General features: G+C 38.3%; 1 protein-coding gene across 1 annotated transcript in view; it reads left to right on the top strand.

Moving 5' to 3' along the window:
- The first annotated feature begins 1342 nt into the window (after positions 1–1342).
- SIGIRR (single Ig and TIR domain containing) overlaps positions 1343–23654 on the top strand; it is a 35992-nt gene continuing 13680 nt past the window's right edge. Inside the window, exons 1-7 of the mRNA XM_032224774.1 lie at positions 1343–1659; positions 6553–6742; positions 13297–13424; positions 14537–14680; positions 15162–15305; positions 16886–16988; positions 17650–17800. Coding sequence (XP_032080665.1) covers positions 1653–1659; positions 6553–6742; positions 13297–13424; positions 14537–14680; positions 15162–15305; positions 16886–16988; positions 17650–17800 — 867 coding nt within the window. The 5' untranslated portion in view covers positions 1343–1652. The remainder of the gene's footprint in view (positions 1660–6552; positions 6743–13296; positions 13425–14536; positions 14681–15161; positions 15306–16885; positions 16989–17649; positions 17801–23654) is intronic.

Genomic DNA, 23654 nt, shown 5'->3' with positions numbered 1-23654 from the left:
TTGGCATATGTCCCACTGAGTTTGGCAAGATTTGTTTAGATTCTGTTTTAAGTAGACAATTTATAGTAGCCTCGGGTCACTTTTATATGACAAGAATTGGTTGGCCAGCCATTTTTGTTTGTACCTGTTGATTTCCATGTGCAAAACTAGCAAAAGATTTTATAAAGGATTTGTAATTTGAGCTTTGACACTCTTATATTAGCTAATGGCACATTAACTGCAGGGCATCAGTTGAACATAATGTCAGTGCTGGCAGGATATCAAAAGTAATGAACTGCTATGTTTTATTCTCTTGCCAGTCATACACATGTTAATGATCATGCGTTAACTTTATTAATGAAACATATTTATAATTTCATGTGGCGATCTAAGAACCATTGTGTATCAAAAAAAGAAGAAGCTTCCAGATCTAAAAATAATTACAGAATGCTGCGAGTAGTTTTTTTTAATTATCTCTCTACAGTCAAACATATCTGATATTTTTACTTCCTTCTAGAAAACACTTGTTTTCCTTTATTTTCCCCAGAATCTGTTTCTGTATTTTGGGGAAATGTTGGCAGGCCTGTCAAATTTGCAGCCCACAGGCCGGATACATCACATGCAGGCCACATCTATCCTGGCCATGAAAAGGCAAAAAACATCACGATATGTCATAATCTGGCCCACGGTGCAATTGAATGTGACACCTGTGTTGTAGTGGGAACAGTAGGAAAAAAAATCATAGTGTTAATGTAGTCTTTGTGATTTAGAACAGAATAACCAGATTGGAAATAACCTTGGAGGTCTTCTAGTCCAACCCTCTGCTTGAGCAGGAGACTTATACCATTCCAGATAAATTGTTGCCCAATCTCTTCTTCATGAGCTGGCAATAAAAAATATTGATTGTTTAGAAACATTCGTGTTAAGAGAAATATTGCAACTTACATTGATTTAAAGACTGACAGACAATCTGTGGCATAACTCATTTCACTATTGTGATATCTGTACATGTAGATAAAGTTATATTCTGCTGATGATGACTTCTGTTTTAGTTTTGCTGCTAAGTAACAAGCAAATGGTTGGGATGTTTAGGGCAAGGATGGACAACTATGGGCCTTTTTACGACCTTTGGATTTCAACTCCCAGAATTCCTGAGACACCCATGCATGGAGTTGAATTCTGGGAGTTGAAGTTCACAGGTCCTAAAGGGACCATAGTTGACCACACCTGCTTTGGGAGTGCTTTACTTGCTGTAAAGGTTTGAATGGATTCTACAGCATAGGAATATAGCAGTTGCTCTTTAAGTGATACTGTATGTTTTATTACTAACTTATTTCTTCGATGCTTCCATTAGCTTCTGATTTATCCTGTGTGAACCCAGATCACTTATATGATCACACCATTTGGATCCAACAAGAGTCTGTTAATCATTTGTTCTGCTCTTTGGATAATCAACTTCTTTCAGTCTGCCTTTGACTTGGGCGTCCAGAGAAGCTAAGATTGCCACCAGCTTAACGTCTCCTTCTCCTCCTTCGGCCACCTGCACAGCACACTGCAGAATACAACTACATACCTCACCTTTGAGCACCTCAGGGCAAATGATGTAGACAACTACACCTGTTCTCTGTACTTGAATAATCAAAGAAATATCTCCTTTATTATTCAGCTGGACCATGGCGGGTGAGTACATGAGAGAAGTGACCATTTTGCTTTTCTAGCAGCCATGTTTCCTAATTTTCTACTGGTGTTTTGAGAGAGACTAGTTTTTGGTCTAATTTTAGCTTTTGGAAGATTTCATAGTTGATCTGTACCTTACCAAACAGTAAGCTTGGCTTGGCTTTCCTCCTCACTCACTCCTTCAGAGTAAGGGCATGAGCCTATCATTATCATCTGATTTGCACTTTCAGACTTTTTGATGTATCTGTGTTGGTCTTGGACTGATTTAGTAAGGCAAAAAATATGTGAGATCCTGTCGTATAATGAGTTTTTCTACCCGATCCCCACTTCTTTGGCTCTTTTTGCAGCAGTGAGTGAATCTTACTATGTTACTGAATTCCTTAAGTTTCTGAGTGGAAATTTACTTAATGAGGAAGAGAAGGTGCAACATGTCTGCTTTTGTTATGTTGGCCATAATATTTATTTCTAGCTTGTTTTGTGTGTTGGGGTAGAAAATGTATTGAAATTGACATCTGCTTGTGAAAAAACACAAGTTTGTAGAACTTCTTTAAGCTCTTCATTGCATTTATATTGTATCTAGGGTAACATAAATAGTTGTAAAAACAGATTGCAAACTAATTTGTGCAGTTAAAAAATGACTCAAGAATAATCTCTCCTTATGTAGGTGCTGCTAAAAGGAGAAAAAGATTTTTAATTGCACTGTGATAATGAGTGATGGAATTAGAAATGGGTGAGGAGAGATGGGTAAAGCTGCAGAAAGTGCCAAGATAAGCCTTCCTATTCTGTTTTTGCTACATGTGATTTTATTTATAGTTTCTGTGCTATTAGTGTTACTAATTTTGATCATCATTTGTGACTGATAATGTAACAATTGTTGCTGGACTCTAAACTGAAGTGGGAACAGTCTTCTCTTTTATTTACTGTAGGTTAAACAAGTGGTTGGAAAAGACAAATGTTCCTTTCTTTCCTTTCTGTTTTATATGGTAAAGTTTAGAATACAGGTAATCCTTGACTTATGTCCATAATTGTGCCATAATAGTCGTTAAATGGGTTATCATGTGACTGCACACAATTTTGCAATTTTTTTGCAACAGTCATTCAGCAAACATGGCAGTCTTAAAGCAAACTCAGATGTTGTTAATGAATGTATTAACCGTGCAAACCATTGTTATGGGTATGTTTTGGAAGTAAACATAACTTTGTAGGAAAAAAAAGTAAATTGTCACATGACCACAGAATGCTTCAAATGGCTGTAAATACAGATCAATTGCCAAGGGCCCAAAATATGGTCAGATATCCATAGGGATGGGCAGTCTTAAGAATTTCAAATCTGGGTCATAAGTCACTTTTTGGGGGGTTCATTGTTAACTTCAGAAATTGGAGGTCAATCAAGATCTACCTGTAAAATGCCACTGGGAAGCCTTTTACTTTTCTCAAAAATAAAAACAACCAAACAAAAATCTCAAAAGTTCCTTTGACTTGACATGTAAGATTGAGATTGTCTTGGCAACGTTTTGGGGAGGTCTCATTCGTCATCTTCAGGCTGGTGTTTTCGACTTAAAGCATGGTAGAAGCTGCCGTCTTTCTATAAATCTTGGTTTGTGTGTGTGTGGGTAGTGCTGGTTTTGTTTCAGTAATTGGATTGATTGGTTGTGTGGTTATATCATGATTGGTAGATTGGTGCTGATTGGTGCTGGCTGTGTGTCCATTGTTGTTTTGTGTTGTAATGGTCTGGGTGGTGGGTGGGGCTCATTTGTTGACTAGGGCTGGTTTCCAGATGTCTGGTAGACAGGAGGTATCATCACGTTTATTCATGTTGTGGGGGTGTTTCTCTATTTTGATAGCTTCCATAATCATTAAATGTTCAGTTTTGGAGATTAATTTGGTTCCACTGCCTAACCAACACATACTACATCCATAATGGACGAAGATACAAACCGATAGAAGGCGCACCCATGGGATCACCCCACTGACCCGTCATCGCAAACTTATACATGGAACATTTTGAAACTAATGCCTTAGATAAACCTGAACACAAACCCAAACTCTGGCTTAGATATGTTGATGACACTTTTATGATTTGGCCACACGGGAAAGAAAAACTGGACAACTTCCTCACACATCTCAACAGCCTATACCCCTATGGAATTCACTATGGAAATAGAAGCAAACAACCAACTTCCCTTTCTGGACATCCTAATCTACAAAAAACTCAATGGCTCCCTAGGATACACCATCTACCGGAAAAAAACACACACCAACCGCTACTTAAATGCACAATCCCATCATCACCCTGCACATATCAACTCTGTAGCCAAGACCCTCATCTCCAGAACCAAACGCCTAGCCAACAAAGGCCACCAAAACTGAATTACACACTCTCACAAATGTATTAATCTCCAATGGATTTGAAAGAAAAACAATTACCAACCTAATCCAAAAGGAGACTCCCCCCCAAGAACCAAGACTGCCTGCTGCCAATTACCTCCAATAGACCGATTAGATCCCACAGATTAGGCCTCCTCCGAATTCCATCCGCCGGCCAATGCCGGCTGGCGACTACCCGGAGGAGAGCCTTCTCTGTGGCTGCTCCGACCCTCTGGAACAAGCTCCCCATGGAGATTCGAACCCTCACCACCCTCCAGGCCTTCTGCAAAGCCCTTAAAACTTGGCTGTTCCGACAGGCCTGGGGCTAAAGAGCTTTTGCCTCCCCCCTCGAATGGTATGGTTGTTATGTGCTTTTAAATTGTGTATTGTTTTGTTTCGTCTTTTTTATCCCTTATCTGTATCCCCTTCCCTGACTTGGATTGTGAGCCGCCCTGAGTCCCCTTCAGGGGAAAGGGCGGCATATAAGTGCAATAAATTCAATTCAATTCAATTCAAGACACAGAACAAAACAGCCCTCCTCCCTTACATCAAAGGCACCACAGATAAAATCAGCAAAATTCTCCACAAACAAAATATCAAGACAGCCTTCAACACTGACCAAAAAATAGCCAACATCTTAAGAAACCCCAAAGACAAAAGCTAGCTAGAAAACCAAGGAGTCTATGAAATACCGTGCAAAATCTGCCCTGCAACATACATAGGACAAACGAACAGGAGAATAAATGCACTCATCGCAGAACACAAGAACGCAGTATGAAAAAAAGAAAAAACTTCCTCCCTTTTCCAGCACCTTAAAGCTACAGGACATGAAATTAATTTTGAAGGAGCCAAATTAATCTCCAAAACTGAAGACTTCAACAAGAGAATAATTATGGAAGCTATCGAAATAGAGAAACACCCCCACAACATGAATAAACATGATGATACCTCCCACCTACCACACATCTGGAAACCAGCCCTGGTAAACAAACAAGCCCCACCCACCTCCCAGGCTGTTACAACAGAAAACAACAATGGACACACAGCCAGCACCAATCAGCACCAATCTACCAATCATGATACAACCACACAACCTATCAATCCACTTACTGAAACAAAGCCAGCACTCCACACACTTCACCAAGATTTATAGAAAGATGGCAGCTCCGACCACGCTTTAAGCCAAAAACAGCCTGAAGATGGCGAGTGAGATCTCGCCGAAACATTGCCAAGACAATCTCAATCTTACACGGGAAAGACCCGAATACAACAAGACCATACATATACATATACATATACATATACATATACATATACATATACATATACATATACATATACATATACATATACATATACATATACATATACATATACATGCATACACACAATTTGAGTAGCTGCATTTTCATATATTTTCCCTCTGTACTATCTGAGCTACAGAATGGTATGAATTGATGTAATTTCTTGGCAAATATACAAATGCCCATTTCTACAAAATGATTTCATTGTGTTAAAAAGAAGCAGAAAGAAATGAGGTTTGATTTCTAGTTTTGAGGAGAGAAGGGCTATAAAAGAAAAAAATAGATTACAGTATAGAAGATAGGATACATTGCATGTTACTACTATAACTAGTTTTACATTATTATCCTGCCTCCCCAGCTTTCCTTAAATACCTTTAGATGATGAATTTCAGTAATTTTAAATAGTAGAATTTTTTTCCCCGTCAAGGGTTTTGAAATTATATAAGAATAAATTCTTTTCAGGAACCAGTTTGGTGCAGTGGTTATAGCACCAGGCTAGAAACTGGAAATGTGAATTTTAGTTTTTCCTTAGGCACAAAATCAAATGAGTCAGCCATAAACAGTCCTAGGAAGAAGGCAGTAGCAACCACTTCCGGATGGATGGATGGATGGATGGATGGATGGATGGATGGATGGATGGACGGACGGACGAACAGAAATTCTGGATGGTATCCCATCCAAGCATTAGGTTTTTTGAGATTAGTTAAAATCAACTAGATTTTATCCCCTAGCTAGTTTTAAAAATATGCAAAAGTTCCATTCATATGTTATGGATTAGGAATTTAGAGAGTGACCTTTATTGGACTTTGAACAGGCACTAATGGTAATTTAGTTAATAAAAAAGTTAATAATTAATGTGAAACTTCATAAGTATTATCGTTTCTTATAGCTGTGTGTAGACACTTTCTCTCTCCCTCTCCTCCACCATGTCCTCAATGTTTTTTTTATTTAAGAAATAGCCTGTTTTCTTGAAAATATTGACACTGACTTTTCTATACCAAATGGAAGGGCAGGGATATATATAATGATATATATAGCTGAACTTATTATTTTCCTAAGGCGTAAAGAAATCAGTGTGACAAAGGGAGCGGGGATGCAGATCTCAACCAAATTAGATTTAATTTTACCTGTTAACTAGCTCTAAAAAATCAGTAGAGGATTTGTGAAATGCAATTGGAAGTTCAGTCCCTTTTTTAAAAAAAAAATATTTTTGTTCTTCTAACAGATCTTTGCAGTATGCTTCCCCACTTCCTCTATCCCTCTAGCAATTTGACTATGGAGCAAGCTTTGGATAGTCAAATAACACTGAACTGCACTGTGCAGCTACCTTTCAGTAACGACTGTGATCTTGACCTGCGCTGGATGAAAGATAATCAGTTCTTAGACAATAAAACTCATTCTTCTTATACTCAGTGGTAAGAAAACTTTTATATAAAATTATCTTTATTTGGGTGCACAGTGGTGGCAGTGCGGAAAGTAGGAAGTCTCTCAAACTGAAGATATTTTGAAAACAATCATCGATCGTACTATATGTGGAGCTGCCTCTGAAGATCATTCAGAAACTTCAGCTGGTGCAGAATGCAATTGTGAGTTTAATAAATGATGCCAAATAGATGACACACATAATACCACCTCTGTGTAAACTGCATTGGTTACCAGTGTTTTTCTGGTGCATTTCGAGCTGCTATTGGTTACTTTTAAAGTCCTACATGTCTTGGGACTGGGGTATCTAAGGGATCACCTTTTTGCAAGAGATTCTATCATCTATCTATCTATCTATCTATCTATCTATCTATCTATCTATCTATCTATCTATCATCTATCTATGCATACTGCAGATTCCGTCAATTAAAGAGTGTTGGCTGCCAAGGACTAGAAGGACTGGCTTTACCCCCAGTGCCCCCTGCTCTATGGAACCCCCTTTGGAGATTAGAATGGCCCCAACCCTGTCAGCCTTTTGTAAGGCCCTAAACACCTGGCTGTGTTCCTAAGCCTTGGGCACTAAATGTGTTAAGGGTCCTATCTCCTGGCTGTATTGGTAACTGGCTAAGTATCTTGGCTGCTATGTATATTTATTTTAGATGTTTCTATTTTAATGTCTTTTAGTATTTTTGATTGTAGTATATTTTTTTGAATTTTGCATAATTGACTGAGATGGGCAACTATAGAAATTGAATGAATGAATGAATGCATGCATGCACGCATGCATACATTCTGCTGATTCTTCTGGAATAAAAAGCAAATTTGCAGTGAAAGTGATGTTATGGAGTGGAAGGTACACTTGCTGTATTTCTAGGAAGGAATACTAAATTTTAGAAAAGCCGTATGTGTAAAAAACCAGATAGAAAAGGGTTTATATTTTAAAATGAGAAATTATTGTATGTCTAACTGGAGAGAAAGAGAATAGTTGTCTTTGTTTTACAGCTTCAGAATAGACATGAACACTCCTTCCCAGAGTTATGGTGTGTAGTAGTGCTGAGGTGCTCAGTGACACATATATAGAGAATTTGTATGATTTAATAATATGAGAGGATGACATAGGCTATATTATATATTACCATCAGGGTAGTGCCTACTATCATTCAGGAAATCTGGACAGTAGATTCTTATGAACTCAGTAATCAACTCAAATTCTTATTGGAAAAATAATTTATGTTTCTCCAATAACAAACTGGTATGTTTCAGGTGTATTACCCCCAGTGCAACATCTTTTTCTTTTAAAAAAATGGTGATTCTGCAGTCTGCTCTCTACCCTCCTTCTTCTTAGTACTTTTGCATTTGTCTGTTGACTTTTCTGAGTGAAAATGAAAATAGAAACTGGCTAGAACCTGGGCTGGTGGGTTCCTTTACCACTGACCCAATTTAGCTAAGGCCAGAGGTTGAGCAGGTAGGGCTTTGTTAGTATTTGGATGGGAGAAGTCCAGGAGATGTCATGGCTGCAGGTTAGACAGAGAAGCTGGAAATATCCCACTCCCCTTGACAAATTTCTGCTCATTATAAATTGGCTATTTTATTTGCCTACTATTTCTCTCCTATAAAACATTTTTGATGCTGAGAGCCACAAAGCTGTTTTGGAGTATAACCTAAATTTATATTATATGGCATGTCTAGCATAATGATTTTAAAAATCCACATTAGCCTTAGCTTTATCGTACCATAAATGTCCATGCCATCCAAATCTCTGATCATGTCCCTCTAATGCCAAGAGCCTGATCATTAGTTGACAACATTCCAGAAGAAGGAAATGGCAAACTGTTTCTGTATTGAAACTGCATGGTTGTGTCCTTATAACTTTAATTCAAGGGTATTATTCTACCTTTAAGGGGTACTCAGTAATCATTAGAGTGGAGGCAATGAGGCTTCTTTGCAATGCCTGGTTAGTTTGGAAAGGGCAATGGGAGAAAGAGCTGTTAGAAGAGGCCGAGCTGAGAAAGCAATTGAAGAACATTATTTGCTTGGCCATATAGATAGCAATAGGATGATCTTTCTCTGTTCCTCTTCCACTTGCTCTAGAGCAGTGATGGTGAACCTTTTTGGCACCGAGTGCCAAAAAGTTCGCACAGAAATGTCACACGTGCATGCACATGCTCATCAGTGCTGTGCTCCAGAAAAGTCAAACTTCTGGGTTCCGGCCAGCTGATTGTTGGCATATCCAACAATCAGCTGGATGGTACACATGCGCACATTGGTTCTCAGAATTGCTGCCCGCAAGAAGGACAGCTGATCATCCCATGCCAAAAACCCAGAAGACAAACAGGCAAGGCCGCGTGTGCCGGGTCACATGGCTTCACGTACCACTTTGGGCAGATGTGCCATAGGTTCACCACCACAAATCTAGGACAAACTGGCTGCGGAATTCTGGAGTTGAAGTTCACAAGTCTTAAAAAGTTGCCAGATTTAGAGACCTATGTTCCAAACTGCTCTATTACCAACAGTTTTACTAAGACCTCGAGTCCATCCACCTCCCCACCATCTTCAAATTGCTGCAGGAAACAAAAGGTGGGAGAAGTGGTTAGAATAATGGCAAGGCAAGAGCTTGGAGAAGAACAAAAGAAAAATCATGACACTAACATGGTGAACCCTTGTTGGAGTTTTGGATGCCTCTTTCTGCGCAGCAGAAGCCCAATGGATCCACACATTTAGATTTTTTGGGTCTTTGTATTTGTTCGCTTGTTTATTTGTGCTTTTTATTCTCTTTCTGATAGTCTTATTCAAAGGGGGATACAGCAAGAACAGGGCTATCACCCCAATATTTGTGAGTAGCCGCATTGCATAAAAATGACTTTTTCTGAAAGCTTTTGAGAACAAGGGAGCTTTATTCAATCCTCAGATTGTGGCACAAGAGACTGGTCCTGTTAGCAGTTGTATTTGTCTCTTTTTAAGTCTTTTGTTGCGTTGGTTGCTGTAAGTTGCTCAGAGCCTGTGAGAACTGACTGGTGGAAAACCCTAAGTAAATAAATCTATTACGATTCCACTTCAGCTTCTCCAAAAGTTGAAGACCTCTGTGAAACAATAGGACGCTGATACAGTAGTTTCACCACAGAGCTTTTAAAGTAAATCTTTTGGATTTATACTTTCTGTGGTTGTTTTTGTAAAGAATCACTCTGCTGAGTTGGATAAAATAACCCTAGCTTGGGAAGGAGGCTTCTCATTTATTTTCATGATTCTCAGTGAGTATGCCATATGTTGTTTTTCCTTTGCCTTTTCCCTTTGTGGGAGTCAGATTTGTATATTTTTCCTCTCTCCTTTGTTTCTTTCACTCTCACTCTCACTTCCTTAGGTGATGTGGGGATGACTCTCACAATGCCCTTGAGCATAAAGCTGGAAAGATGTATTAAGCTCATTAATTTTGTTATTGATTGTCCATAATTGCTCACAAATAGTCTGACCTATAAGCAGACATTATTCAGCTGTATAATCTAGTAGAAACTTAGACTTGCTTCCCCACCCCCTGAACACCTCTGTAAGCAGTATTATATTGATTATGCGTTAATATTATACCAGTACAATATTAATTGATGATTTCTATCTTTCAGCCTATTGCCCAGGATAGGAAATCTCTCTCAGTCAGAACTAAGCACAGCAAAGTTGTTAAGCATAAATAAAGGGCTTAACTCTACAATATCTTTACTTGTCAGTACCTTGTCAATTGTTAGTTGTTGTTTTTCTGTAAGGGGGAAATCTACTTTCCTGGACTCAGTCTACTACATTGTTGTAGTTAGGTTTACTTTACAATTTTGGTTTTATGATCAAAGCAGACAGTTTTAATCCAACTTGAAAATAAATCCAGAGGTAAAAATGACAAGGACAAGGTGGCTCAGTGGCTAAGATGCTGAACTTGTCAATCAGAAAGTCAGCAGTTTGGCGGATCGAATCCCTAGCACCGCATAATGGATTGAGCTCCCATTACTTGCCCCAGCTTCTGTGAACCTAGCAGTTCAAAAGCACATAAAAATGCAAGTAGAAAAATAGGAACCACCTTCGGTGGGAAAGTAACAGCATTCTATGTGCCTTTGGCATTTAGTCACACCAGCCACATGACCACGGAGATGTCTTCGGACATAGCTGGCTCTTCGGCTTAGAAACGGAGATGAGCACCACCCTCTAGAGTCAGGAACAACTAGCACATATGTGTGAGGGGAACCTTTACCTTTAGAAAAATGACAAAAAGAAAATGTTCGAGTACAATAATTATGACTCTTTAAAAATGAAAGAAAAGAAAGTGAAAGAAATAAATAAAAACTCAAGCAGTTTAAAGAGAATTAGATTAAAAACTCATACTTTTTTTCTTAAACAAAACAAAAGCACATTTTAAGTAAAACTTTAACTTGCTCCATAGGTAGAACCTACAATTCATTTGTATGTAAAAAACCTGGAGAGAAATGATTTTGGAAGATCCCAAAACTCTGCTAGTGTATGTGCAATGTAAATTAGCTGGTTTGATTATATTCATGAGAACTAAGCCTATTGCCCAAATAATAACTTACCCAACCTTCCCTTTAACTCTGCAAATTTAATCTTCTTTCCACAATTCCCAGTCTACTCCTTTGATAAGACCTTAAATAAACTGAAGCTTCAGAGCGTGTTTGCTTGGATTGATAGATGTTCCTGAGGAAAGTGGGTTTTTTTTTCTTCAGGCTGGAGAAATTATTTTTTATCATGTACAATAACAGTAGTGGCAGTTAGGCTGTCCCCATCACCTGAACCTCTGATCTTGATGATAAGAAGTGGTTCTGGATGGAGGGTAGGGAGATAAACAGGTGAGAGGCAAGGGAACTCCTGACAGATTAAGTTTTGGTAGTTGCTCCTAGTATGTTTCTTTTGAAAGAAAAAAAAGGGGGGAGGAGGAAACAGATAGAGCCGAGGTGGCGCAGTGGTTGGAGTGCAGTACTGCAGGCTACTTTAGCTGACTGCTTGTTCGGCAGTTCGGCGGTTCAAATCTCACCGGCTCAGGGTTGACTCAGCCTTCCATCCTTCCGAGGTGGGTAAAATGAGGACCCAGGTTGTTGGGGGCAATATGCTGACTCTGTAAACCCCTTAGAGAGGGCTGAAAGCCCTATGAAGCGGTATATAAGTCTAACTGCTATTGCTATTGCTATAGCTGTATTGAATGAAAGAAACTTTGGAAGTGTTTTAAATGGGAATAGAGTTGAATATTTGTTTGTTTATTTGTTTCCTACCTTTATTATTTTTTTATAAATCACTCAAAGCAGCAAAAGTATCCAACAATCTTGAATGTGATGGCACCGTGGTTAGAATGCAGTATTGCACTACTGCCAGGAGTTCGATCTTGAGCAGCTCAAGATTGACTCAGTCTTCCATCCTTCTGAGGTCAGTAAAATGACTCAGATTGTTGAGGCCAATATAATGACTCTGTAAACCACTTAGAGAGGGCTGTAAAAGCACTATGAAGCGGTGTATAAGTCTATGCTATTGCTATTGCCATCTTCCTCCTCCCATTTTCCCCACAATAGCAACCCTGTGAGGTGAGTTGGGCTGAGAGAGAGTTACTCACTCAATGTATGCTGGTTAGGATACTTACTCAATATTAACATCAATTCAGTTTAAAAATAAGTTGTGAGCCTCTCCTTTTAGAAATGCACAATCTGATTTAGACTACTTACTCAAAAGAAACCCCATTGGGTTCAATGATTATTCCCAAGCATACTAGCGTAGGTTTGTAGACTAAGCCATGGGAAATGAGGGGAGAATACAGAAGAGAGATATCTTGGAAATTACATGAGAAGGGTGAGAGAGTAAGGTACTAAGTATTTGGGATAAGAAAACCAAAGTCTGTTTTCTGTAATTGAAATTTCCTGCTGATTTTCCCAAACTGGAAAGGGGGTACTTGGGAAAATAAATAAAAATGGCTTATCAACTGAAAACTCATGTAAATCAGAAATTATAGAAAATAGGGATGACAAAGGCAAGATTACCAGGATGGACATACTAAACCAAGAAGAGAATTTCCATAGCACAGATTTGCTTAGGTGTTCTTAGAAGTTAAATATGGCAGTGACATCCTTTTTCCTGATCCATGTTAACACCAAACACCAAAGACTTCCTATCCATGAATATCATGCACTTTTCCAGAGTTTAAAAAGGGGCACAGTGCATGGTGGAATCTGGATAAGTCTTTCAAGGTATAATCAACCTGCTGTATTTGTGGAATTTTACAGGAATCTCAACATTGTTCATATCATGAATAACTCTTCCATATTTTCCTATTACTTCATCTGCTGCCATTGTTTCATTACTTAAATCAAGTGCACTGTGGAAAAAAATGTAACTTCACACAGGGTACTTTCATAGGCAGCATCAGGAGTCCTCTGTCTGTAAGCACCCTAACATTTTTGGGGAGCCCAAATCTGGAATTTCTTTATTCTCATCATTTGCTTTTCTTCCAAAATAACAGTATTTAGCAGTATGCTAACTTTTTTGTTTGTTTGTTTGTTTGTTTGTTTTCCAGGTTCAGTGACAATGAAACCAAAATATTTATCTCCAGTTCTTTAGAACTAAACATGACTGATGAAAATTATGGAGTTTTTGCCTGCTTCATTAGAAATAGTACAGCTCTTTTTACACTGAAAAAACCAGGTAGTATGCCTGTGAAAATAATCATAAAAGATTCTATTGATTATCATTGCAGCTACATGTGCAAAGCATAAAAAAATATTTGTGCTTAGTTAAAAGAGGGTGGATAAAGCAATGGACTTTTGAGAATGAGAAGCAGCACTAGCTTAGGAGTTCATTGTATAAGAGCAGTATTGTAAGAAGCATTTCTCTGTGAATCTAAGGAAAGAAATTGCCACATGATGGCACCAAGTAACAACAAAATTTTCATGGTTGTAGACTAGGCTGGATTGAAAAACATTCTGGAAGAAGGTAATGTTGTGACATACCACTTCCATCCTGTAAAATAATTTCAGGGCAATGTGTTGTGAGACATTGAATATATTCGCCTGAAAATACTCATGGCTCAATTAGCAAAAAGTCAGCACCAATTCTTATTTATTATCATGACAATAAATAGCAACTGCGAAAACCTGTACTCTTTTCATTTCCATATTATTAAATATGTCCCTGCTTGGATCTTTCTACCAAGTCTTCAGGAGTTGCGTTTCAACTTGGCTTGGCTTCTTCAAGGAACATATCCATTTATACTAGCCAGAGTTAAGCTTCAGCCCAAAAGATTTTTTTCTTCTTCTCAACAAAAAAGTAAATGTTGAGTAGCATCATGCTTTTAAGTTTTGGGGAGGGCAAAACTCAGGTTGATATTTTAAGCATGGATGGTTCCTCTGGACATTCTACTGTGTTATTTTACAGGAACATTCTGCAGCCTTTTTAGGGGGGGAGCGCTCTTCTGCAGCTTTCAGATGCCAAAAAAGACTTAAAAGTCACTTTCTGTGAACAAATGTTAATGAGATGAGCTCGACTCTGACGTATGTCAGAAATTGACTTCACATCCATCCTTCATCCCAAGACCTTTCTTTATTATTTTGTGAATAGGAATACTCACCCCAGAGAATTGTAACTTTCCATTTTTCAAATTCTGCTCACCTCTGTAGCTGTGTTGCTGTTATTCTTGTTCAGACAGCAATGAGTCATTTCCCCCCCCCCCCAATAGAATCAGCTTTCACTTTTAACTCTACCATACAGTGTACTGTTTTGCCACAAATTGTAATTAATGTTGTTTGTTTCCTTTTCAGAAGAGACTGCTGGGCACTTGGGCGCAGTGCTAGCCACGTTTTTTGCTGCGGCGCTCCTGCTATTTGTAGCTATAATGTATGTGAAGTGCCAACTGAATGCACTGCTCTGGTACAGGAATCATTATGGAGAAGTAGAAATCAACGGTATATATGTGCCCCTTTTCCTCTTGATTCAGAATATTTAACATTTGGAGAAGTCATTGAAATAAGAGAGGAGCAATTTTTAAAAATTATATGGGATCTTAAAATTCTAGCCAAGCCTATATTTTATATCTTTCTTTTAACTGGGAATAATCAGATGCCACAACAGGTGCCAGCCTGCTGTCTCTTGACACATAGGGATTTGTGGACTAGATGAGGGAAGCCAGCATAGGTATAATTTATTGCATTTTATTTCCTGTATCTTTTTTTCAGATTAACTTTGCCTAACATTCCATCTAACTATGTAACATTACCCCCAAGGTTATTCCAAAGTCAAAGGTCAAAGTTAACTCCTCTCCATCCCATTTTGAAATTTCACAACAAAAAAGCTGTGGGTACCATGGGAATTAGATGAGATTGATTTTTTTAAAAAAAAATATATGTTGGTATAACACACTGTATTTCTCTATGCTTTTTTCTACAGATGGAAAAATTTATGATGCCTATGTATCTTACGCTGATTCAGTGGATGATAGAAAATTTGTGAATTTCATAGTGAAGCCACAGCTAGAGAATCGCTATGGTTACAAGCTCTTTTTAGATGAGAAGGACATTCTGCCCAACTCAGGTAAGAACGTGGCACAAGAAGAGGGCAGTGTTTCGTAGATTGGCTCTACAGCTTAGCTTCTTGAATTGGTGGAGGACTGCAGGAGAACATCCAAAGATACTAACAAAAGGGAATTAACTGAGGGTTTTTTCTCTGTCAATTGGAACAGGAAGGTAGAAACAGGAAGATTCCCAGAAGCAAACAATTTCTAGTCTTTCCTTCAAATGGAATGTGGGTTAAATAATTTGTACCAATTTGAACATTTTGCTGTTAAATTTCAGCAACAGGTTCTTAGAGGTACTTCACGAAGGCTTACGTTTATCCACTTTGGTCCAGGGGTGGGTTCCGACAGGCACTACTGCCTATTTGCTCATGTGCGCAGTGCAATTACAATTGTTCTATGCATGCACAGAACTGAAAAACAAGATGGTGCCACCGATGGCACCGCCTGGGGAACTGGTTCAGGGGCATGGCAGGACGAGGTTGCTGCCGGTTCCAGTGACCCAGGCCACCAAACCACTACTGGTTTGGCCGAACTGGTCCAAACTGGTGGGAACCCACCACTGCTTTAGTCCTGTGGAATGATTTGAGTGAATCAAGAGAAATGTGCCATTAATGTGCTTGTTTGTCCTCATGTTCATAAGAGAGAAGCTTTTTTCAATGCTGACATACTGAAGTGAATATGTTTTATATTTGAATAATCCATAACCACTAGATCAAATTGACCACCTTACAGCAAACTCCTGGCAATAAAACAATAACAACAGAGCAACATCAGATTTTAACATCCAGGGTAGTGTGTAATGGATATTATTGCTAGTGTATTCATAGCTGTGCCATAACCATGGAGTAGGGAAAAAAAGACTTTCCTTCCAAAGGAAGAACTGCATTTCCATTTATCATGATGGCTTCAGGAAGATTCTGAAATTCATCATCTCCTTGAGAAGAAATGTCCCTCATCTCAAACAAGAAGCCCTCTCTGTAGTGCCACCATTGTCAGAATTCAGCTTCATTTTATTTGCCTGTTCTTGAAAAAAAAATCACCATATTCAAACATCGGTCAAAAATTATCTTATTCAAAAACAATAGAGAGATATACAGCCTGCTGTTATCAATGTACTGAAGAGGGCTCTGCTAGTGTTTTCATCTAAATGTTAGACATCACTGGGAAAGGAATAAATTCCTGTAGACCTTTACAGCTTAATTGTCACCAGACGAAGATATAGTCACTCAGGGCTATTTCTCTCCAGAATAGCCCTGAAGTAGGAAAGGAGAGGGTCTAAAAATGTGCCCTGAATACCTTATTTGACAAAGATGCTCCTTAAGGATAATTTGATTAAAAGAATCAGGGGCTATTTAAAAAACTAAGCAGGATCAACAAGTTTATATTTCCCCTGATTCTCTGATAGAGATCTGATATGATAGGTATTTTCCATCCCAACAGTTTTAATTACCAAATTATGGGATTTAATTTGGATTTGGATGATGATGATGATGATGATAGGCTCCTGCATAAGGTAAAGATGAATGATTTTTTTAAAAATCGTCAAGGGGCTGGCCTTTCTCAGAGAAATAAATACATAAATAATCTTCTTTTCCAGAACCTTCTGCGGATTTGATTATGAACGTCAGCCGATGTCGACGTCTTATTGTGGTTCTTTCTTATGCATATTTAGAACAAGAATGGTGCAACAATAATTTCAGGTAAACAGACACTCATTTCTTTAACGTTTGTGTGTGTGTACTTATTTCCCTTCTCTCATTATGTCTGGTTTTGTGTTTGTTTTCTAATGCTGTACTACCTTGTAAATTGCATTTTGCTATCATGCATAAACTAATAAGCTGTTCCTTGTATGAATCCTCCAAACCAAGTTTTCAAACTAATTATTTATTCTGGTTTCCAATCTCTGTTTCATGAGTTTTTACAGGTCACTGTTTGATTTGAATGTAAAGGTAAACTCTGACTTAAAAAATTAATTCAATAAATATTCTATTTAACTGATTATGTGCATGTGGCTCATTCTCAGTCTTCCAAGCTATACTAGAAGACACAGAGAATGTAATATTTGTATGTAATCACTTTTTTAAAAAACAGGCTCCTATGTCATCTTATTTAGAGAAACTAAAATCTCTCCTACATCTTTGAAAATGATATGTGGGAGACTAATATTTGTACTTTGCAGGTTAGCTTCTAATATTTGAGCAACTGATATGCTTCCAAGATTAATGAAGCTGGGGTATGGTATATCTTAAATGAATGAAAGAAATGCAAGTGTTTTTTTTCTTCAGAGTGTAGAACTACAAATAATTATAAAAACCAAGTTTTGTTGATAATTCTGTAAAGCCATTGCCTATTTTTTTTTAGGGAAGGTCTTTGGAGACTACTGGAACTCTCCCGGAAGCCAATCTTCATTGTCTTTGAGAGCCAATATCGGGACATAGCACATCCAGCCATTAATTTGCTAAAGCAGCACAAGAGCAATGTGACCTTGTTGATGTGGCATGCTGGTTCCATGGTAAGCTGGGAGCAAAAAGGCTGCAACCTTATCCTTTGGGTTCTTTTTTGAATAGCAAGACAATATTTCAGATGCAGGGGTGGGCTGCTACAGGTTCGCCCCGGTTCGGTTGAACCCGTAGCTAACGTTATGGCTGGTTCAAAGAACATCCAAATCCCACCCCTGGCTGGCCCTACCCACCCCTCCCCTCTCCTCCCCTCCCAGGAGTCTCCACGCGGTCTGTTTTAGATGTGAGGTAAATGCAGGGCCCCCGCAGAGGCTCAGGAAGGGAGAAAAATGGGCCTCGTGAAAGTTTTGGAAGGCTGGAAACAGGCCGGTTTCCAGCCTCTGGAGAGCTTTCGGGGCCTGCGGGAGGCAGTTTTTGTCTTCCCAGAGGTGTAAGGAAAGCCTCCGGAGCCTGGGGAAGGCAAAAACAACCCCCCCCCCACACTGTGCTGCAGGAGGCCGACTAGACCACACCCACCCAGCAACCGGGCAGAGAACCCGTTGCTGAAATTTTTGAAGCCCACCCAGCAACCGGGCAGAGAACCCGTTGCTGAAATTTTTGAAGCCCACCCCTGTTGAGATGTTATTCTAAATGTAGAAGGAGCTTCTCTTCTGAGAAGGACCATGGTCAAGCCTTTACTTATTTACCTAACAGAATCAGATATTGAGAAGCTTTGGCTATACTTTGAGGTCTAGATTTTGATTTTGTGTAGTAGTAAATTAAATTAGAAACATTTGCTAATTGTGCAACTTTTCATAATTGATTATTTATGAAGTGATGAATCTGTAAGTTCCCAAGATAATTTTCCCAGTAGCCAGTATGGTTAGTGGTAGATGCTGAAAATTGCAGTTTTCAACTTTGATGGATGGAGACTCCCCATCATTGCTAGAAAATAGATTATTGGGTCTGACAGGTTACATCTCTCCCAAGTCACATGTATCTCTGTTTCTCTCTGTCTCTCTCTCTCTCTCTGTCTCTATAATGAATTAGTCTTAAGTGCTGCTACAGAAAATTGTAAGAAAAAAATATTACAATGTCTTGTCTTTAAAAATCCATAATGAGGCACAAAAACCAGGAAAAATAAAAATTAATAATACATACTGTTTTTCACCCAAGATGTTTAATGCACCAATAGTTCAAAGGCAAATAAAAGATATGGATTAGTGAAGATGAAAAAACACAAATATTCTCAAAGCAGGAATGTAGAAAAACATTATATCAATGTACTCGTTTATTATTTAGACTTTTTTCTGTTTTCATATCAGTGGTAAATGGATAATAACACGGACTTTATCATTGGGTTATTGAAGGAGGGATGGAAACTTCTCTTGAGATATGAAAATAATTTAACACGAGCTTAGTACAAGCTGAATATTTGAAACAGTTTTTATACCATAGGAAAAAAACAGCAGATGTGGTTTTTTCCTTCCCTCTATCTCCTGGCTTAGTAAAAAGTGTTTAATTTAAATTTTCTGTGTAGTATTTCCTGATTTGTGCCAGAACTAAATTGTATGATGGGCTGGGCTGCTGTTTGAGAGGATCAGGAAATTATTTTCTTGCCAAAAGGAAATTAATTGGAAAAAAGAGCTCAGGAAGGATTCTTAAATGAATACATTAAAAGATCAAATGCAAATAATTCCAAGGGGGTGGTGGTGGTGGTAGAGCATATATAAGAAATAGAAAGAGGACTAGATTCTCAAGAAAAGAAACTGTGGAAAGTTTGGTTCTCCTGCAGTGGACTTGTTGAAAGCTAGACTGCTACCTGTCAGGAATGTTTTAATTTGGATTTCTCTACAAGGTGTGGGGGATCGGTGGGGGGTTGCTGTGGGTATGGCCATTATGGCCATACCGGTAGTGGCTGGGAGCAGCTGAGAGCGTACTGCTACAGTGGCTCGTTTGGCCCACCTGCCCACCCATGCTCTATAGCTGTTTTTATGGGAAACAGAAATTTGCACATGCGCACATAGCATGCAGTGCCTGCACAAGCCCCCAAAAGCAGCTGGTTCTCACAGGGGCAGTGGATTGCACATGCATGCGCAGCACACGTCAGGCATGTGTACAGCGCATGTCCGGTGCATGCACAAACAGACCACAAGCAGCGTACCGGTAGCGATGGTAAGAGCAACCCATCACTGGGGGTCGTGGTGGTGGTGAACAGAATGCTTTATTCCATGATTTGATAGAAGTCTGACAACATTTATTTGTATGCAGATAGTTCTCAACATACGACCACAATTGAGCCCCAAAATTATGTTGCAAGACAATTAAGGGAGTTTTGCCCCATTTTACAACCTTTCCTGCCCCAGCTATTAATGAATCACTGCAGTTATATTAGTAACATGGTCGTTAAGTGAATTTGGCTTTCCCATTGACTTTGTTTGTCAGAAGGTTGCAAAAGGTGATGACATGTTCTCAGGACACTGCAACAGTTGCCAAGCATCTTAATTTTGATCACAACACCATGGGGATGTTGCAGTGATTATAAGCATGAAAAATGGTTATAAATCTCTTTTTTTCCAGTAGTGTTGTAACTTCCAATGGGCAGTAACCGAATGGTTGTAAGTCAAAAACTACTTGTACTTTTATTAAATATTACATTTCTAAAAAGTGGCATCTTCTTTCACTCTTAGTATGCAGTTTTCAGACCGGCTGCCTTTCTCTTTTATTGCATAAAACAGAGGTGCATTTAAAATCTGGAGAGGACGTTGTTTGATTTTTGGTTTTTCCATGTATGACATCAGAACAAGGCATTTTTGAAGAGTTCTTTGAAGTTTTTGTCTTCTTCTTTGCCTCGCTGTCTCTTCCAGAATTCTTTCAGAGTCATGGAGAGTGATGATTTCTATTTTCTGTCAGTGTTTTCCAAAATCATGATAGGTGATTGAAACATAGAAGCATGTCAGCCATATGGAGATAGAGGACTGGCCAGAATATGGAAATCATCACAAGATGCTCTTCGTGTAAATTTCAGAATTGTGGGGATCTCAGTTCTTACTCTGAAGTGAATTTGTTTTTAGATTTGAGTCACACGACCTAGCAGAAAATGTGATCTGTACTATATTTGTTTGCTGGTGCCCACTGTGCTCTTTAAATGTATACCAAAATAGGTGATGCTCCTAGGGAAAATGACATTTTCAACCACATAATCCTTGTTGCTTCTATTAAGTATGCATGCATTAGCCATGAACATCAGTGACAAGGAATCATTTCCTGATGGTTGGACTACATTTACACAGATATTCTGTGCTTTAAAATTTTACATGTACACACTCTCTCATTAGTGGCAAAATGGAGTTTAGGTGGACCTTTCAATTCACCAGTATATGGAGATTATATTTTGATATGCAAGAGAGCAATAGTGGTTTCGCCATTTTTAAGGCTTAACATATTCAGATCTTGATAAATTGTAGAGTAACTAAAACTCTATTTTATTTTTAAACTACCTCTTTTGAGGTTTATTACCAATTAGAAGACCAGCATGATTTAATTTACACTATAAAGAATCCTAAATAAGTAAATAAAAGCTATGAGGGAAATTAAAATGAAGACTGTAGAAATATCTACCTCCCCCGAAACACTAACAAGAAGAAATCCTATTTCAAAAACAGTCCTGCTACCTGAAAAATTTCCATCTAAATCCAACGTGAGGGCTCTGCAGTTTGCAATCAGTGCATGAAAGCTATGCAAACTTGAATAAATTTTCCATTTACTGATATTTCTAAATTGCATAGGAGCAGTGCGTTAATCTTTCATTCTGACTCTCCTTGTATGAACAAGGGAAGCAGGCTGTCACTCTGATCTTAATAGCTGGGGCTCCTGATTTGGATTTTTTTCCTCCCCCTAATACCAAAAGTAAAGCTCTCATTTAACACCTCTCCTCAAAAATAAGGCAGCACAAAGCCAAATTATCTCAAGAGAGATTTTAAAGTGGTATCTGATGGAGGCTTTTCTGTCATGGCTAAATTTAATAATTATAAAGATTTGCATTCCATCAAGATAAGTTCTGAGAATGCTGATCCCAGTTTTTTTTTTTTTTTAAAGGGGGACTAATAAATTATACACCAATCAGTGTAATAGATATTTTTTAAAAATAGAAGTGAAATATTTCTTCTCACTTACTTATGAGGAATGGGTCCTATTGCTTGATGAAGCTGCTGGAAAATGAGCCAACAGTTCAAAATTAGAGAGCAATTTTGTACTTGCTCATTTAATTCATTTTAACATAAATAAATTGATGCAGCTTTTGTGGACTTTGAATCAGACAGACTATTTTTTAACCAACGGAAATACATTCTCAAAGAAACTTGCTAATACCAACATCAATTACTATTTGTTAATTTTATTGAGAGTGATATACTCAAATTGCATACACTCAGTATAATTGCTTTCTCTCGGTATAAGGGGGGGGGGGAAATAGCCAAATCTGGAGCCCCATTCTGATTAAGATCAGAGTGACAGCCTACTTCTCTGGTTCATGCAAGGAGAGTCAGAAGGAAAGATTAATGCTCTGCTCCTATTCAATTTAGAAATATCAGTAAATGGGAAACATATTTTCTTATGTTTAATGCCTAGTTATATTTTAGTTTCTGTCATAATTATGCATTGCTCCCTTTTTATTCCATCTTTTTAACAAATTTGCCCTTAATCAAAAGGATATTGCTCTTTTCCTGTTATAATCACTAAGAAAAAACTGACTGGTTTTTTTTAAGGCAGTCAATTCAATATAATACTTTTGTCCTATTACTATATAAGCTTATTATTTGCTATCAGGTTATTGTCAACTTTTAGCAAGTATATAGACAGATTTTCTCCATCATGATCTCTCCCTAATCAGGTTTTCCAGGTCTTCTAACAGGGCACAGATCACTTCTGTAACTCTTATACTCTCTTCTGGTTCTCTATCAATGAGGTTCAGGATTTCAAAGTGATTTCTGATCTTCTCCTTGAAAATGATCGGTACATGTTCAAGAACATACTGTGAAAATTGGCTGGCTTTCTTCTTCTTTAGCTTAACTTGGAACTGGCACATGACCAGCTTGTGACCTGTTCCACAACCATATGGCCATATCTTTGATGCTATAATTTAGTTCACATCACATTATATATTTTAAATCAAAAATCTTAATATATCTTACTATCAACTTATCACAATTCTCATTTGACTATAGTTGTTTTAACGTCCTTTTGCATGAAATAATCCAAAATTAAAAGCACAACAACATAATGACATTTCATTAATTATTTCTAATACCAGCCAATAACATTGCCATATATATATATAGGTCTTTGGTTATTCAGGTTTTCTCCTGCATAAAATTGGAGGTGTCTTGGCGATGTTTCGACGAAGTCTCATTCGTCATCTTCATCATTCATCTTTTCCTCTTCTTTTTCCTTCCACCTTTCCCAGCATTAAAGCCTTCTCCAAGCAGCTGGGTCTTCACATAATGTGTCCAAAGTAGGATAATTTGAACCTGCTCATTTGTGCCTCGGGTGAGAGCTGTGGGTTGATATTTTTTTTCCTGTGATCCATGTATTTGTATTCTTGGGTGTCTACAGTATCCTCGAGGGTCAAAAGTTCAAATCATCAATATTCTTCCTATCCTCCCTCTATGGAAACAAAACCCAATTTTTGTTTCCATAGCGGGTCTCAGAGCATGCCATAGTTTGCACAATTCTGATCTTTGTAAGTATAGGCATGTCACAGCATTTGAATCTCTTTTCCAAGGCCTTTGTGGCTGCTCTACGAAGTGCTTGTCTGCAGTGTATTTCTTGAAGGATCGTTGTTCCCTTACTGTGGATGGTTGATTCTGAAAAGCAATAGCTATTTGCCACTTCAATATCTCCATTGTCAATTGTAAGACTGGTGGTTCT

Source organism: Thamnophis elegans, chromosome 1, assembly GCF_009769535.1.
Source record: "Thamnophis elegans isolate rThaEle1 chromosome 1, rThaEle1.pri, whole genome shotgun sequence".
In the NCBI taxonomy this organism is placed as follows: Eukaryota; Metazoa; Chordata; class Lepidosauria; order Squamata; family Colubridae; genus Thamnophis; species Thamnophis elegans.
Note: the sequence above shows the minus strand (reverse complement) of the source record. Positions and strands in the feature narration are given on the sequence as shown.